Source organism: Zerene cesonia, chromosome 29, assembly GCF_012273895.1.
Source record: "Zerene cesonia ecotype Mississippi chromosome 29, Zerene_cesonia_1.1, whole genome shotgun sequence".
Taxonomy (NCBI): Eukaryota; Metazoa; Arthropoda; class Insecta; order Lepidoptera; family Pieridae; genus Zerene; species Zerene cesonia.
The window spans coordinates 360,209-380,400 of NC_052130.1; the positions used below are offsets into that span (position 1 = coordinate 360,209).

At 33.0% G+C, this 20,192-nt stretch overlaps 1 protein-coding gene across 1 annotated transcript in view; it reads right to left on the minus strand.

Moving 5' to 3' along the window:
- LOC119837755 (protein Skeletor, isoforms B/C) overlaps positions 1 to 19,074 on the minus strand; it is a 30,759-nt gene extending 11,685 nt beyond the window's left edge. Inside the window, 5 exon segments of the mRNA XM_038363496.1 lie at positions 3 to 106; positions 967 to 1,078; positions 2,352 to 2,583; positions 13,372 to 13,983; positions 19,012 to 19,074. Coding sequence (XP_038219424.1) covers positions 3 to 106; positions 967 to 1,078; positions 2,352 to 2,583; positions 13,372 to 13,438 — 515 coding nt within the window. The 5' untranslated portion in view covers positions 13,439 to 13,983; positions 19,012 to 19,074.
- Positions 19,075 to 20,192: the final 1,118 nt, after the last annotated feature.

Sequence of the window (20,192 nt, forward strand, 5' to 3'; positions counted from 1 at the left end):
TTATGTTGCCAGAGCGCAGCCCGTGTGCGAGCCGTTTGAATTCTGGCAACACTCGCGGCCGGGGAGGATCCAGCCCGGGAGGAATGAAAACATCGCCGAAGTTGACCTGGAGGGGAAATATTTTGGAATTTTCCATTGAAGAAGAAAAATAAAGCGCAAATTATGATAATTAAGTGAAAATATGGTACTAAACGTTTTTTATAACGCAAAATATTGTAGTTAAGTCTATTCTTTATATTCTTTATTCTATATAATAATTTAGTCTCACTTTAAAGAAGATACTGCATTAAGACGAGAACAGCGCATAAATAAGCACCCAATACACAATTAATGATAGCAATTTCTCGAATAATTTATAACCTGTGACGTTCAACGTATTAAAAAGTTAAATCGACAAATGTCACATTTTGGCGGGAACAGTCCGCGTGCGCGCGCCAACCCGCCTCTAATCGATATTTGGGTTTGAGACTGACATCAATTTGATTGTCTGATCCTCATTCATTGCTTGTACGTAGTATTACGTATAATATTATGACAATAAAATATATTTTGTTAAAATGAAATTATTACGCGAATTAAAAAATAAAAATATCTTAAATAAATCAAAAAGTAAATGTAGTTCTGCTCAAAAAACATTTTGTTAATTACAGCAACAATATGATATGGTAACTTGGAATTAAATAATATGGCTTTGAAATATTAACACTACATTTAAACAAAAACATATTATATAAGGATTTATAGGAATTAATGACTAGCTATATAAGGCTTCGAAAATATAGTTGAATTTATGGGAACCGATAGAACAATAACCTGTAGAAACTAGAAATGTCATATGATAAAAGCTTCTTTTGTTCTTCAATAATACAAAAATAAACAGTTTTTTTTATTTAACTACAATGTTTTATACAATAAACTCAACATACCTTAAAAACAAACAAAAAATACATTTACAAATATACATACCGTAAACCTTCGACACCAAACGCTGATCCACTTGATGTCCCTAAGGCGTTTTCCGCCAGGTAACCTCAGTAGAATGTCAGAATTACTGTGTGCCGATAGCACGGGTGGATCTCTGGAAATACAAATATAATAATTACTTTTTAACAAATCCTCTAATGCCTCTAATAATCTAGTTTTAAAGCATGGCAAATGTACAATGGTTAGTGCGTTAAAATCGTTAGTCCCGAGTTCAATCAAGGCATCATATAAGAATATTACAAACAACAATAAATATATTAAACGTCTGTTGTTCGTGAGTGACTTGGTATATAGTTGCGATGCGTAGATTACGGGAAGACATGGGTATCGTTTTGACATAGAAGCCACTGTCAGACCTAGACCATATTAGAATGGAAGCTCGCGAGAAGCATTCCGAATAACAAAAGAATCATCAATTCGGTGCACCCAGTCATCTAATTCAGATAACAACATCGTGGGCCCATACATGAAGTTTTTATACCTTCTTGACACGTATTTTCCCGCACTCATATAGCCCAAGCATTAGATGAATAGGATAGTAAAAACCATATCCTTATGTGCAACTTTGCGTGCCTTCGCTAGTTTTAATATCAAACATGAACTAATTATAAAAAGCTTTCACGATAATCTATAAATTATTGAAGGTACAATGTTAGTCCATTTAAATAAATGGTTGTTAGCAATCATCTTTAATCCCTGGTCATGTCACGATATATTTTATGTGATATCAACTTTATATAAACGTATTAATGTCATGATATAATATAAAATTCATTTGTTTTTACCGATCTTTTTTGGCTGGAAAAACGTTATAAATGAGATAGTTAAATTTCAATCAAAAGTTCCCTGTGAATAGAGTTGAATTTTTATTGAAATCTTTAAGACGAACATTTTTATTTTAGCAAAAACAACACTTGATGACGATTTGATTGATATCGTGAATACAGTTTTATGTACTCATCACTGAGATTTGGCTCTAATAAAAAGCAACTAATGTATAAATTCTGACTTCATATACCTATTATAGTCTCCATCCGTACAAAAATATTACTTTTTTATAGTCGTAGATGCCATTACCATATATTATCATTATATTTAGGATTACAAAATCCTCATTATTCCTACTAAATATGACTGGAAATGTCTTTATAGTCTAACCCAAAAGAGAAAACAAAGAACTAATCGTTATAAACGAGCTCTCCTAGACAACCCGGAAAGTGCATTAATCCCAAGTTTTATTATTACATATTTATTAATAATTATTGTGAGGTTAGTAGCAAACCCTATACTAGACACAATTTCATTAACCACATCACGCGGTGACGGGCGTGAGGATAAAAGCGCAATTTACTCAAAACCGAACATACCTGCTCGGATAGTCTTCAGGGTAGGGCACCAAAATGCCCTCAGGCGAGGGTTGTGGCGTGTCCCCGATCCAGAAGTACGCGTCAGGCCCGGTGCCATCGTACGCGAAGCCTCTGATGAATACGGTGTTCTCATCTACGGCATATACTGTGCCTCTGATGCCGTGAGCGTATTGAGTTAGGCGCCCAATGATTCGCCCGTAGTAAGGCTCCGGCCGGCGGCATTCTATCAGAGCTGGGGGCAAAGACAATAAAATTCAATCGACTTAAAAGATGAAGGAGAAGTTTATGCCCATATTCTGCCATAAGCGATTTTGTCTTAGATTTGTTGTTGTTGTGTTGTTAAAATTTAAATACATATTTTACTTTACCTTAATATGTAATTAAATATTTTATCCTAATAAAATGTTAATTATTTATAGGCAGAGTATATAATGTTTATGTTTCAAAAAAGTTTGTCAAGTCCGAAGTAGTCAGTAGTAAAATGGGAATAAAAATTATGGGAAGTGTAAAAACACAATAACTAGAAAAGTATATTTTATAATATTACTAGCTGACACGGCAAAAGTTGTTGTGCCTTAGTCTTATCATTTAGTGGTATGAAAAATAGACGTTGGCCGACTCTCAGAACTACCCGATATGCACTCAAAATTTCATGAGAATCGGTCCAGCCATTTCGGAGGAGTATATATACATATATAGTTACCTAACATTGTGATACGAGAATTTCGTATATATAAATAAAAATACATAAATAAAAGTCCACCTCAGTTTTACAAAAGCTTTAGCTAAAAAATAAAGAAAAAACACGCATAATACAACCACGGTTTTATGAACCCCAAATTGAAATTAAAATAGTAATAAACAGAAAATCCCATTAAAATTGTGATACCCATGGGTCCAACGCCCAACATGGGACCGACAATTTCGCTAGACCCATTTATCTCATATCCTAAAGATATTTGATTGACAACGCTCTAGTGCTTTTCCGCAAGGGCATCTGCAGGGTTGACTGTCAATATTTTGATATGGGATTTTAATTACTAGTAAATGTAAGTATTTATAATATAATAATATAATATTAGAGTAACGCCTCGCCCACGCTAAGCAAATTCCTAGGACAGAGATGTTTCACTTCGGTAAAGAGCTAATTCACCTATAGTGATGTCTAGTTTCTTTGACTCTTCACTCTTTTTCTCTTTCTTTCACTCCAGCTCCTTTGTAACCCAAAAGAAGACAAACAAACAAAAAGGCTTACTTTTAGCTGTTCGCCCGGCTTCCCCCGTGGTACAAATGTAGTCAGTAGTTGACATATCAATGAGTGAAGTTGTAGCTTTCCGATGGCGAAAGAATTATTGAAATCGGTCCAGCGGTTTTTGCGTGAATACGTTAAAAGCATACAAAAATACAAAAGTTTCCTTTTTAAATAGACCCACCCTCTGCTATCGAAATCTACGCTAATATTTTATAGTATATTTCGACTTTTAAGTACGGAAGTAAAAATTATTAATGTTTACATTAAAATTTTATAAAATACACAACCATCAAAACACCTACGGGTTTAAAATCATGTTTTTAACAACCATCAAAACACACCACAGATTTCTTAACAAAGTCATGTTTTAACGTCACAAATGTCACCCCTTATTCACCCCTCACACGTAATACAGTTTATCCCCGCATCTCGATACCCCCCCACCCTCTGCCTCACCTGCAGATTGGAACAATTTACCTTCCACTCCTTGGTTTCTAACCGTTCCTCTTATTAATATAGTAAGAAGTAATTTACAGGTTTTACCCCAAAGCATTACATGTTTAGTTTGCATGAAAAAATATAAAAAATAGAATATAATTTTCATTTTGCACTTAAATATGAAGTTTAGAAAATAAATATATATACAACAGTAATTCACAAATTAAATTAGGATTAAAATGAAATAAAACTCTTTTACTAGCATTCCGCCCGCGGTTTTGCCCATGTAGACGAAGAATATTGGCGTAAGAATGAGATGTTTTATCGCGGTAAAAAATTGCCAGATGTCACTCTCTAGCCTCCTAACTATTTCGAGACAAAAATTATATCAAAAAATCGTTTAATTGCGACGTGAAAGAAAGACAAACAAATAAGCACACTATCGAATTTACAATATTAGTAAGGATATATAATATAGTAGTATCTAAGGATAAATTTGTTTATGAAACTTGGCATGTGTACCCTGTATACACATACTTTCTTCCATAATATCCATATACGAGTACGATAACGATATTTATGAAGCTACAAGGCAACTAGAAGATATTCTTAAAATTGCAAAAAAAATTACGACATATAACCATACCACAGACAGATAATTATACTATACTAGACCATACCACAGATAGCATAAAACTAGACCATATTATTCTTATTCAAAAATAACCTCAAAGTCAATGCAAATGAAATTGAATTCCCACGAATTTGTATACAAGAGAACAGCTTCTTGTAGCAAAGATGTCGTAACGACCAGGCGACGAGCGATCTACATTCGTTACTCAGATTTTATATTCGCAATAAATTCCATCACGCGGCCAATTCATTCGATATTCTTGCTTACTGGTGTTATGTTATTGGTTACAAAATTGTATCATACGTTTGGGAAGCATTTTATTTTATCTTTTTGAAATACGAACACTATTAGCTGTCATTTTCTGGACTGTTCGATGGTTCATGAGTCGTATGGACGTATGATACACGTACGTAAATCATTAAGATTTTAACATAAAAAAGGTCCCCTGTAGGGATGTATCTCTGGTGGGAGACGAGACTTATATTTCAAATTCTAAGGAACCAAATGACAACAATTTTCCATCGAGCTCAAAAAATCTGTCAATCTGTTGGAAAATCACGTAGTTATCGAGTTACATATTTAAATAATAATAAGTTTAAAGTCGAATTAAGAAATTTTTCCTTTATGGGAGGTCGTTTAAAAACAAACAATCGACAAAAATACGATTTGTTATTTGACAACACAAATCGTCACGGTTCTCATTCCGCTTTTTTTCAGATCATTTAAAAAGTTGAGTTCTCTATGTCTTTCTGATATCTTTATTTCTTTTAAACGCGAGCGTTTCACCCGCAATATAAGTCCCTATCGATTCCACTAGTAGCTGAAATGCGAATTATTCGACTCACCTCTATTGAGTCAAGAATACTCCACATTGTTTTGCATGTAAGGGATTCGGTGACTTTCAAATACTTCGGTTTATCCTCTCGTTTTGCAACTCAATCCTTTGCGAATCGTAAAGTGAACGGATTTATGTGTTTTTTTATGGACCGAGTATATGTCTCGGAGTTACAGTTTATGGTGTCTTAAGGATCGATTTTGATTGGCATTTTTTTAATGCTTATTATAAAAGTGGAATTAAAAATCACAATTGTGATCATCTGATGTAAGAATTGTGGTTTATTGAAATATATCTTCTCAGTCTTAAAAAAATCTCACTTCATAGGCTTTAAAGCTTATAGCGTTTGACGAAATTATTCTATTATTACATGATATTTCTCCGGGAGACGCTATGAGTTCCCCATAAAGCATTTTTAACTAATCTGTTTTTTACGAGCCAGTTCCTTATAAACTCCATGCTCATTTATTGGAATTTCAAATGTTTAAGAAAAACTTTAAACTATATTATATTTTATACAAACGCATTGCTTGAAATCTTCTATTATATGAAATTGTTAGACTGATAGTCGCTAAAGTCTGATTTGATCAGTATTCTGTTATCTATGGTAAAGATTATTCCCCAGGCCAATGTCTCCTCAAGAAGCTATATATAAACATTTCATTTTCTACAGCGCACAAAACGCTGCATTAGTATTCGTCCCTCAAAAGGATAGAATTTATTTCGTTCTCGGAAAGTCACGTACGTTGCGAAATTCTGTTATTACTCAAATAAATGTTCCTTGTCGTTACGTTTAACTCGAAAAGGACATATTTTTAAATAGGTTAAGGATATATAATACACATTATAACTCATATTGATCGATACAAATAATTAAAAAAACGAACTGTGCATTTATATATATTTACATTATGTAAAATAAAAATGATTGATTAGTTGAGAAATTAATGTGATAATTTTTTGCTATTTCTATTGTAATGAGTAAGCAAATTATCGCTGTGTAATTTCATTTACCAAAAACTATAATTTAATAAGAAGGCAATGAATTTACTATTGATTTATTACTTGCTTTTCGCCCCGGCGTCGCACGTGGTACTTATATCGCCTATGTCACTCAATGATTTTGCAAATTTCTAATGATATAGTAGTTTTTGTGTGAAATCATAACAAACAGACATAGAAAAACGCAAATGACTCCTCTTTATAAAATATGAGAGTTTCGATTTACGATGTCACATAATTACCTCCAGCACGAGCGGACTCGTAAATTCAATTTAATTTCATTTAATTTAATGAATATTGTAAACAATAACGAGTTCATTACTCAATGTAAATACGTCATCAAATAATGGGAAATTGAATATTCAATGGGAGTATTACATTGGTCTGTAAAGTCAGAGACAGTACCGATCTAAAAGATTTTTCAACTAAATTAATTTTACGAACAATATTTTATTTAGAATTAAGAAAATATTTAAATTAAGAAGCGTTTCGAGCGGTTTTAGAACTTAAATGCCGGTTAAAAATAATCCACGAATTAATTTATACGCGAAATGTCGGTTACATGTAGGGAACATAAGATACTTTTATAGTATAACTAGTTTTCTGCCCGCGTATTCGCGCGCTTAGTCACAGATCAAAGCCCATGGAAATTAGATATTTTGCAACGGAAAAAAATTAGCCTAACTCTGCCTCTCCAAACTCATTACTATGTTTCACAAAAGTACACAAACAAAACTACAAACAAACAGACACTTAACGAGGTCTATATCCTTTTCCTTTCCTTATTTCTCTCGTGAATTCGTCCTTAATCCCTTTCCAATTTAAAGTCGGCAATCCATTTGTAGAGGCGTAAGGTCTTCATTTGACCTGACGCCTCTCCAAATGTTCATGGGCGGTTGTAGCGCATACCATCAGGCGAATTATCAGCTCCATTGCCGACGATGACATAAAACTTTCTCATTTATAATAATAGTACGGAAGAAGGTATCCTACTATCCTATGGTTCTGACAAACTGACCCAATTTTCATAACAGGGAACAGTATAACAATTCTAATTCAATATGAACGTTTCCCAAAATTCATTTCCTTAAATCACAGCTTCCCATCTTAAATTTTATTCACCCCAGATGCAATATATCTTGTCCCTTGACACTGTCTCCGTGAAGAAGGGTGTTTTTCTTTTCTAACAATCATTAAGATTATACAGGACACGCATAAAAGTGGACACAGAAATATATATGTTAGAAATCAAAATGGGATGTTTTGTATATTCTACATATTGATCGTAATAAGAATGTATTGCAATTCTACACAACTGCCCAATTGATAACTGTTGACAACAAATCGCAGTCAGTCACAAAAACTATTAAAGTGAGGGTAGTTGGACCGAACATTGATTAATCAACGTTTGAACGCCAAGGGATAATTCATAGGTATGAGCCACCTTTCTAAATGATTCAGTATTGCATAGGATTTGATAACTAAACGAGTTTTGAGAAGTTATGGAAAGCGACATCTGTATCTTAAGTGACAATTGTTCATCCAATAGAATATTGAAACATAATTGATATCTGACTTACACTTTCGGAGTATTTTTAAAACACAACTCGATCAATATCATCTGCATAACACATATTTATTTCACCACTACATACAGGTTATATAAATTAATTTATTAGATAAGAAGCGGCGGCTGGCAACACGCTCCCGGGCTATAAAAACAATAAGTACCAGTTACCGGCGCCTGGCGTGCTGCGATTAACAGATTACGGGGTGTCGATCTACTTGCTGGCAAATAACTCGTCAAATATGCTGAAAGTAAGTGAACGGATTCGAAACTTTCAGTATACTAGTGTTGCCATGCACACCGTGATATAAATTATATATATCTAGTATAGTATTATGTTATCTGTGGTATGTTTAGTGTTCGTACATTTTTTTGACACAAATTCTAATAATATTTCCATGACAAAATTTAAATATTGTGTGAGAGCTAGACAACAATAAAATGTAAATTTATAGGCAACTGACAAATTCTCTGTTCCATAAAAACCTTCATATTTTACATAATACGATAATTATATGAATCCCTGGTATCGCGAAAGCTATTTCACCAGATAATATTAATATTATGTTGAATTAGAATGAAATTATATGGTAATATTGTATAAATCATGTCTCATTTTTTATCAACCCCCCTTTAAATAGATTCTACAGTGCAAATAAATAACTTTTTAAAGACCTTTTAATGTATTATCTGTTGTGGTGAAAAAGTATTTTATTTTATACACTTTTGCAAAATTCAATTCAAAGTGATTTAGGTACACAGTTATGCAAGGCGCATGACCAAGTTTATTTAAACGTTTTATAAGAACCAACTGCCCCAAATCCTGCACATGTAAATAATTTTCCTCTAAGCGAGTTTCATCTTTATCCAAGTATAGTTTAGGACGTAGTTTGCATGCACGTTATGTATTTATTAACGTAGAAAAAATTTTGATAAAGTAATAAATCTGCCAGTCATAAATCAATATTATTGTTATACGTTTTTATTAGATTGTGTATCACCTGTAAGTTTCCGCATGACCAATCTCTCTTGGACTCTTTTTGACTTAATTTAAAGAGATTTAATTCAAACAATGTACATTATAAGTTATTATTACTTTTTAATTTTTACTATAGCATTCAAATGCTTCATAAATTATAAAAAGTTTGGAAAATCCAAAAGTGCACGCCTCATAGCGGTTTTAAAGTTTTACAATAAAAAAAAAAAAAATATATATATATATATATATACAGATCAAACGTGTTATTGTTACAGTATAGGTTTCGATAGTGAGTATAAAAAAAACCTCACGAAATATGTGTTACTAGGTGCGCCCCGCGGTTTCACCCGCGTAAGTACGTATCCCGTAGGAATATCGGGATAAAAAATTGCCTATATGTTATTCCAGTTGTTCAGCTATCTACGTACCAAATTTAATAGCAATCGATTTAGTAGATTTTGCGTGAAGCAGCAACAAACACACATCCTTACAAACTTTCGCATTTATAATACTAGCTGTGACCCGCGGTTGAAACCGCGTAAGTCCGTATCCTGTAGGAATATCGGTATAAAAAGTGCCTATGTGTTATTTCAGTTGTCCAGCTATCTACGAAGCAAATTTCATTTCTGTAGTTTTTGCGTGAAAGAGTAACAGACGCACACATACATATGCATCCATCCTCACAAACTTTCTCATTTATAGTATTCTTATTCGCCAATAGATGTCAGGAAGAATTATAATAAATTGGGACTACTCAAACGCCTCCTATTTGTTAGAAAAGTAAGTTTAAGTCGATAAAACACGAACATGACATTTTCTAAAAAAAATTCCTAGCTAGATCGATTTATCGCCCCCGAAACCCCCTATATACTAAATTTCATGAAAATCGTTGGAGCCGATTCCGAGATTCCATTATATAATATATATATATATATATATATATATATATATATATATATATATATATATATATATATATATATATATATATATATATATATATATATATATATATATATATATATATATATATATTTTAGCTCGTTTAAAGATATAAGATTAGTAAGATAGTGGGATACGATAAGATAGGATTCACTCAATATATTCTCAATAGCTACAGAGGGTATCGAAACGAAGTCTAGCCACTAGTATTATCCTTACGAGCTGCATACAAATACTTCAATTGTAAACAGAAAATAGGTCGCTCTCAGGCGCATTACAAAATGTTATCTAATTTCACACGAACAGAAGGATCTGCAACTGATATCATTGTTCCCTCACCACTGATACTAAGTCTACAATGCCTTTTCCATAACTGTATCAGTCATAAGACTACACCCGTGACGTTTCGCATTCGACTTATATGTATTTTACATTACATTGGTATTGTGGTATTATCGTATATTTTGACCCAAATAGCGTAATAAGTTTGTCAATTTGTTTATTTGTACACTGTATCACTAAAATACTTGTTCATTAGCCACCGTATAATGTATTTCTTTTATGTAATAGCGGGCAACTGAGCTGGTGGTTCGCCTGACGGTAAGCGATCACCGCCGCCCATGAACATTCGTAGATTTAGTGCCCCTGCGAATGTCAGTTAGAATATAATATACAAGCTGCACCCGGCAAACGCTGTTCTGCCTTACTCTTATCATTAAGGGGTATGAAAAATAGATGTTGGCCGATTCTCATAGATACCGGATAAGCACAAAAAATTTCATCATAATCGGTCAAGCCGTTTCGGAGGAGTATGGCAACGAAAACTGTGACACGAGAATTTTATATATAAGATATCACTATAACCATATATGTTATTTATAATTTCCAGGAATGCTACAGGGTGGTTTAGGGTGGTAGTTAATTAAGTTAATATAGTCGATTAAGTTACCCGAGCCATCTACAACACAGGCGCATATATAAATACCCGCAATTTGAAAATGCAAAAGAAATCATCGAACGAATCAATCAAAATGCAATCACTTTGAAAATCTAGCCTCTTTAAGCGATGTCAGAAGTGAAGTCACTTATAAATAGACTAAGGTTAGCGAGTGATGCTAGATAATCAATATTGGTAATGAGAGTCAAGTGTACACGCTGGCGTACCTTGGAATCTGATGACCTTATCAATGTGAGCTATTAGCTCTGTGTGTTTGCTTATGGTGGCTTTGTGGCAACAATTATCGGCGTTGTGTCCTCGGTTACCTGATTTTTCATAAGATTTCTCATACGGGTCTAAGCTTTCACATTGCCATATAAGAAATACTAAAAATATATTTGTGTAACACGATCTTATTCGTTTATTTTCTATATTGTACGTAACAGTCTGATTTAGACTCGATTTTGATCCGGTTTAAACGGTAAATTAAATGAAAACTTTATTCATTCATCATGGATGTGACACTAATATAATATCATGATTTTACCATTTTGTTTTGATAAGAATCGATCGAGGATTTCTTTTTGTGTGAGACAATTTAGCTGATTAAAGCAAAAGAATGATAGATCATTAAAATGTTATTGACGTGACAACGTCTTAAATTAGGTTGCGGCTCGGAGTCACTCATGAAAAAGTGTAACGCCCGGTAACGTTCCGATGAGTCACCGAACTATGATCGGTTCGCCGCGCGCGCAGCACTAGATAATTAGGTGCATTGAATCGGTGCGTGCTTGTATCTCAGTCTCTGTCTTTTTAGTAAACAAAATATATTTTCTATAGTTAAAATTTGTGCAATTCTTATTTTCATTCAATTCCTTGTTCCTATTGTGCAATTTAATAATATTCATATCAATAAATGTTCTACCGAGAAAAAGACGTTGTCACGTAAAATCTTCGCCCGTAAAACCTTTACAGGCAAACCATTTTTTTTTAGTTGCTTTTTACTACCTTTGTTGTTGTTTGTTCGGACCAAATAAGTTTTTGAAACTAATTAACCGTTTACGAAAAACAAATTTCATCAATAGTTTCCTAGACTTTGATCTATTTTTTTAAGCTCGTATCAACAAGGTTTCATATTTTCACATTGAAGGTGTCTGATAATAATTATTTAAAAGGTAAGTAAGTATATTGTTTTTAGATCCTCTTCTATAGATATATAAGAATAACAGGCATGAAATGAAAACATATTACGAAAACTTAGTTGTAGTACTGATTACTTATATTTACTAAATAAAAATATTAAAAAGGTTGTATTTAAGAAATTTTCTATTCTTTCAAAATATTCTCATTTATAAAGCATTTTAATGGTATAAAACTAAAAAATTAAATTTAAGGTTGTATTTGTTTAGTGTCATTTCACAAAAAAAATAATTGCATGTTAAAGCTTAAGTTATGTGTGGTTTAAATATCTATGAATTTGTGATAGAGCTTTTAATGAAACTAGACTAGCTGTTCGGGTCCGCGCGTGGTAGAAATATATAGCCTATGTAATTTAGTGAAAATGTAGCTTGCTAATGGTGTAAGAATTGTTTAAATCGATTCAACACTTTATGCCTGATACCGTTACAAACATACTCGGACTCGACACTAGCGATTACATACAAACAAGCAAAATAACATCTGAAAAGTAATTTTTTCACGTATCCAATTTATGCCCGTGCCAACCTTTGCTTAACTATATTATTTGTTGGGAAATTTTTTTGCTACGGTTAGGCAAGAAACGCGGGTTCGAATCCCGCCCCGTGATTGAATTTTTTCTATTCTTTCAAAAAAATTCCCATTTATAAAAAGCATTTCAATGCTATAGAACTAAAAATTAAGTATATTATTTGTTGTATAGCAGCAACAGAAATACATCTCCGATAACATAATCGACACATTCAATCGCATTTATGAATTCATTCATCTGAAATCCAACGAATCTTTGTAGAACGTACTTATGATATTAAGCCGTCCGAGAAGATATCAAAACGATTTTAATTCGAGATACAATACGGGAGAACAGATTATGTCACGGGTGTTGTCACACAATTGAGTATCAACGTACCTAAGTATTCGTTGTGTTTGACTTTCTAAACGACTTACAAAAATCTAAATGCTTGGCCGAGCGGGTCTAAGGGTTCCGTACAATAAGCTTAAGAAATTGCATGTTTGTCAGTCATTCAATTAATGAATGTGCCAAGGACTGTGCTTTATGGCGGGAACAGAAATAACTTAGAATAAAACGAAAAAAGAGTCTAAAATTCAGACGAATGACTAATTCAGTAGAATGGTTCTTTCACTTATTCAAATTAATAGAAAACGATTTATAGTTTTTTGATATGAAACAGTGTACGTAGCGGACTATTTCCACAAACTAATAATTTTAACTTACCCGCACTGAGTATAAGAAGCAGCCCGAAGAGCGGCGACCCGCACGGGGGCGTAACCCGAGGCGTCATTGGCCGGGCGCCGGGGGCGGCTATCTCGATATATTGCGATGTAAAACCTCCTTGCTCCAAACTCCTTGGTCTGCAACCTTATTTGTAATTTGACAGCTTGACAGCTGTTTTGGTGGGACTCTGTCCACAATCAACACGCGCCGCGTTCTAATTTCTCAAGCGAATGCTCCTCTTCCGAACCTTTTCCGAAGGTTTATGTGGAAGGTTGCTGTTTATTTTTGTGCAATATGTGCGTTTTAGTTCAATGAGGGTTTTAACCATCAGATCGGATTATAACTCTGTATTCTTTTATTTCACATTATTTTTCTTAATTTGACGTCAATTTTGGCGGCAATGTCACTATTATTCGTTGACAGCGCGCAACGCGTTAACTCAGCGCAGTTCCGTTACGCGCACTAACACCAAACTTTCACTTTTAGCTTACATCACAACACAACCATTCACTTTTTATTACATCTTATTGATTCTATCACTATTTATTGTCGACGATACAGTCTTATTTACTATTCTTGTATAATTGATTTGTATAATGGCCTGTAAATAAACTGAGAATGGTATTTATTTAATTATAAGTAGGTAAATCAGTATTTAGCCTTGAAATACAGATCAGAGTAGGTCATCAGTTGTTTATCTAACGCTTAGAACGGCTAACCACGATGTATTACAATATGTTACCTAATACATAAAGCAAAACTTAGGATGTTATAGCTCCTCCTTATTTTAATAATATAATCCATGTTACGATTAGAATTTTTAATATAATATTAGATGTTTTAGTCGACAGTGACGTGTGTTATGAATAAATCATTTCTACAAAAAAGGTCACTGACGTCCCTGGGGGAAAGTACTGTTTCACCTTCAAACATGGGACCAAATGACAACAACGTCCTATCAAACAAATAAAGAATCACGTTAATCGGTTGAAAACCCACGGAGATTTCGAATTACAAAGCCAAAATATATAACCTTCTTTGTTTTTGCCACGTCAATTAATAATATACGTTTAATGAAATTTTTGTTGAAACCTCGCGAAGAAGTTGCTCAATACGTTATAAGCAGGTATTATGTATTTTAATTTCTGAAGTGCTAAAGTGTGGTTTAGAAAACATCAATATTCAATTGTCACATCTCACACTAATCGTATATAAAATGGGAATCAATAATTGTTAAATTTTTAATTTCCTATCTTTTAAAACTTATTTGTAAATGGATTCTTAAGAGTTTAAACTTTAATGTTCATATTACAATTGCTTTTACCTGGAACATAAGAGAAGCTTTTTATAACACCTTTATTTATAAAAGCTAAAAAAGTTTTCTTTGCTAAAGCAGTTTTAACCTTGGAAGCTTTAATAATCAATAGGCATTTTTAAGGTCCAGTAAACTGGGCCTTAATAAAGTGACTCTAAGGTATTTCGTCTTATTAAAGCTTAGTCTTATTTATACAGACTACTCACTGTGAAACGCCAAAGGGGAAAAATACAGGAGTCTACCCACTATAACGTAATATACTATGACCGTAACGGATAGGTGTCAGGCAAAAATGATTTGTATTGTATGAGACTGCCCACTAGCTCGTTCTGTCACCGATCTATCGTGTTACCACGGATAACATGAACTATACTAGAAGTGACTTTCTGTTCCTGACACGTTCCTATAATGGTCATACGTTGTAGTGGGTAGAGTCCCTAAAAATTGCCTTGAAGAAAAGGTTGTATATCCCCTTTTCAGGTCAAAATTACTGAACAAAGCATAATTAAAAACAACAAGTTGAAGTCACGTTCTAAAACATGAACATAATATGATTACGTCGATATTTTGATACGGAATTTTCGAAGATTTTAGCAAAAATATTGTATGAAATAAAAATAATTAGTTAAACGTGTTTTCTCGTTTTTTACGAATTTGAAAAACGAAAACGCTTCAGATAATTTTCTTTAATTTTACCCGTAGACAAAACTGTGTGAGTCGGATGCGATTTTCAACCGAGTAGAAATTATTATTTTTTAACAAACAACGAAATCACCTTCAAATTGCCAGAACTAGACCAAATTGACCACATGAACTATATCTAAAATCCAATAAAAAATTATGAAAAAAAGCTACAGTCGAATTTAATTTGATTATTTTCTTCTTTTTTGAAGTCGAGGAAAAAGAGGAGGAGGCATACAAAGAAATATAAAAACCGTACAAAAACTTAAGATCCCTTTCGAGCTCCAAGCCGAAACCAGGCCACAATGTATTTAAGCATAAATCACAAACACGCCCGTATCAAGAAACAGTATTAAATTCAACGCGATCTAGTTCCTTCCATAATTGGGGCAAAGCATACGAAATATTGTCAACTCCACGTAACCAGCTACTTGAAACTTGGGTAGTTGGTTTCTATATGCGTCACGCCATGTTTACCCAAAGAGTATTATAGACTACAGGTACCTGAAAAATATTATTACGTACTTACTCATTCCTACTCGATTCTTTGAAGAAAGAGTTTACAAATTTTGTGCGGTTAACAGCTAATGATTATTAGTTTTAAGTCTCATATATTTTTATAACTGCTTTAAGAAATAAATGCTTTTAATAACTCTGTGATCCGGTGATATATTGTAAATATTTGTAATAAAACTTGTCAATACTTTAAATATATTTCGATTTTTTCAAGAACTAAACGTCACTTCGCTTTTTCGTTGGGGCTATAAGTGACATAATATCAATGCAGTTTCCCTCCAGCTTATTATAATAGTACTAGCGTACTCCTTACCGTCTGCCATCGGTTAATTAGAATCTATGTTACAACAAAATTCTAAAGAGACCATTGAGCCATAGAAAAACGAATAGCGTACTTCCACGGTTTTTTTAATTGTAAACAAATCGTATATTACTTATCTCAAAATAGCAATGTTTTAAATGCCATTAACCGATATGCAATGAGTATTATTGTAATGCCATATACTAACTACCGTGAGTTAATCTTAAACAATCTTAAAACCACATCTGGAAATACAAAATAATTAATTTACGTTCATTAAGGAATCAGCGTGATATGGGATGACCTTTAAATGTCACAGTGTTGTTAAAACAATAGACAATGTAATTATTACTTACGTTAGAAGATCGCACTCTAGCTTCTAGCTAAATAGTTCACATTATGCAACGGGTACGAACTTTGTACCAAGATAACAACAAATTCAATTTAAGTTTGCGAACTTCATCGGGATTTTGGTATTCCATTTAAACTAAAGGTCACTGCAATGGAGAATAGAGGATACACCTACAAGGCTTCCCTTTGACATATCGCGTGAAATCTGCATTCAATATGAATTCTATTTTTGAATTTGAAAACGACATTTCGTTTTTTAATTATTTTTTTTTCAATATTTAATGGCTTGGTTACGGGACCTTTAAGCCAAATTCGTTTTTTAATTTTTACATCCATGTGATTTTACCTAATGTTTCCGTTCCTATTAATTATCTGTGAATAAAATATTGAATGGAAATAAAATGTATCATTTGAGGAATATTCCAACAAACATCGAACGTTAAGACACGATATTTGTTGGAATACGTTAAATCGTAAAATAAATGGCTGTAGTAAGTTCTGAGAAATAGGATTTTAGGATTTCCCGATGACGTCACGTGAAACCTCTATTTAAAGAAACGATAAAGGGGATTGATAAAGTTTTGAACCAATCTTCATTCTTTTTTCGATCGACGATCGGCAAGAAAAGCGAATGTTGGATTTTAAAAATATTTTTAACTAACTATTCGCCCCAACTTCGCCCGTGATATATATATAGCCTATGTCACTCAGTAAATTTGCAGCTTTCTAATAGTGAAAGAAATTTTTATATCGGTCCAGTTGGTAGGCTATATTGTATGCCACGGGCGAAGCCGGGGCGAACAGCTAGTACAAAAATGAAATATTGCGCCAGGGATTCCGTACTATTAATACCTTCTAAATATACACAACTCAAAGGTGACTGACTGGCATAGTGATTTATCAACGCACACCCCAAAACACCAAAATTCTACCCCCAAGGGTGAAGTAGAGGATGAAAGGTTAAGATTTTTATGTCACAGTCGGCAATGGAGCTGGTGGGTCGCCAGATGGTAAGCGCTACCACCGCCCGTGGACATTTGGAGAGGTGTTAATTGAAATTGCATACATAACGAAGAAGGTTCTCAAATTAACTGAATACGCTTAAAACACAATTTTTGCTCACTCAAGATTCCGAGGGATTTCAATCGATTGACATGATTCTCTTTAGGTTTGATTGATAATTGTTATATTTTTATACAATTATTAAATAGCTATTAATAATAATAACGTATATAAATGATACTGAATATTTTTTTTAGTTGTGGCATACATTTTGAAAGATTTTAACACTATTATTTAGAAATTAAGACTATTTAACGGATAATAAACGCGATTTATTCAATATATTATTAACCCGACGTTTCGAAAACTTTACAGAGTTCTATTGTCTTTAATTTCTAAATGTATAATTCTCGCGTAAAATCAAACACAAGAAAATACTACATTTATTATTGCTCGTATTGTTACTAAAATAATTATTACAAGTAACATTTGTGTCTTATATTTTTTAACCTAAAAAAAAATTGTGAATAGATAGAATCACAGATACTATACTAATATAACGTTAAAAATATGAGCTGCGATAGCAATGGAATTATCAATTTCTGATCTTCATAGCACTTATTTAAAATTAATTGACTTCCAAAAACGATTGCAACATTAAATTATATCAGCTGATTAAGCACAATTGAAGTATTGCGTAATATGTTAAATGGCGGAAACCGCCGAAAAACGGTATAAATATCATTTAAAACTAAATCAAAATTTGAACCCTGTACATAAATACGCATTTACTTGCATTATTAACAAAATCTCTCAATTACTGATGGAGAACAGTAAATACTATAAGAAAATATGCTAAAATATAAAAGGATAAGGAAATAATGTGTCATCATAGTCTGGTCTGAAATGATTATTAACTAAGTTGAATTTAGATAGCTTTGACGGCCGCCATATTGGTTAGTTAGATAAAATATTTTGACACGCTTCAAATTTAATTAAACATCCCTGTCAAAATAAAACTTAAATATAGAAAAATTATTTCTTAAACATTCACATATTACATTGAAATAAAATGTTTTATATTGAATCAGACTGGTTAAATAATTTAAACGGATACACTGAATTTCACAATATTACATCGCAAAACGATACAACGTAAGTGCCAAAAATAATAGTCGATATCCGAAGCTGTATAAAATATCCGAGTCTCAATTGAAATTAAAACGAATAATTCAGAAAAAAATAACCGAAGTGATAATGTCCTAATTCGATACCTAAAATTCTCAAAAAAACCCGCATCGCTTATACTAAATAGTGGCATGAAAAAATCAATCCCTAATGCTGGCAAAATCATATCGAAAGAGCGTTTATTGATTATCGATTAAGGTAAATAGAATTTGGTGGCGGACTTCGGATACGAGACATATAAATTTGACCCAATTGAAACGTTTAATGTGGATATTTAATGAATTACTTTGTTATTTATTGTGCGGTTCTACGCGACGCGTGTTCGCCGGCCGGCGGCATTGAGTGCACTGCCGTAGTTATCGGGGGTTGCATGAGACAGGAATCTTGCAACGATTTGTGGGAACTTGTTATAGGTTTACCCACATTATGACACAATTAAACCCCAGAAAGTAAGCGAATTTAAGAGAATCGTTTCATTTACGTTCGGTTCGTTTTGCTTCATGGAGTTGCAATATACGCTATCAAAGCGACCTATAATTCTAACTCTAATATTTTATACAAAAATGTTTGTCGTTCTTTTTCGTCGAATTAGAGTGATGTTGTGATGTAGTTTTAGTGTCTGGAGATGGTTGCGAGACTTGACACTGAATGATTATTTTTATGCGATGAAACATCTCATCCTCTTGGTAATATCTATGGACTATGCGGGCGAAGTAGGAAACTAGTACAGTTCGTAATAATATACGAAAATAAAAAGAAAAATTCGGTTGTGTAAAAATGGTTGATGTTTTAATTATCTTTAAAATATTATATAAGGGGTACGTGAATGGAAATAATTATGTTTACTGTAAGAACAAAAAAAATGCATAATTAAAAATAATCTATCCTTTCTCAATAGCAGCTTATTATTCCTCATGAATTTTTTTTGATGAGATTATTAATAAAAATAAAATTATTATATCAATGACTGTGGTAAATTAAAGTCACGGTTCTAGCAACACTACGGAGTCCGCGTTACGCGTAGACCCCGCCCGCTACGGCGCTACGGGGGCGCTACGAGGGCGCTACGAATACAGATAATGTAGTACAGATAGTCATTGTACATTCGTATTTAGTGAAATTGTCATTTGCTTTTAATGAAGAAATGTGTAAAGTGCGCATGTCTATTAAACATATAGATTTTTATGTATGAATAAATGTCCCATTCCCCATTTAGGTCACGGACACGATGCATATCGCTGCAGATTTCCTAATCTAGGGATAGTTCTCAGTCCTTCATGGCCACATCTCGTAGGTCACCTAAACGATAATATGAGTTATCCTTCATTGTTATATGTATAATCAAGAAATTAAGATAGTTTATTTTGAATATACTCCTTGACCAACGTTGACGGACCAAATAATATATTTTTCGAAAATTATTACACTATTTTACTAAACTTCTATAAAAACCTAATCTTCATATTA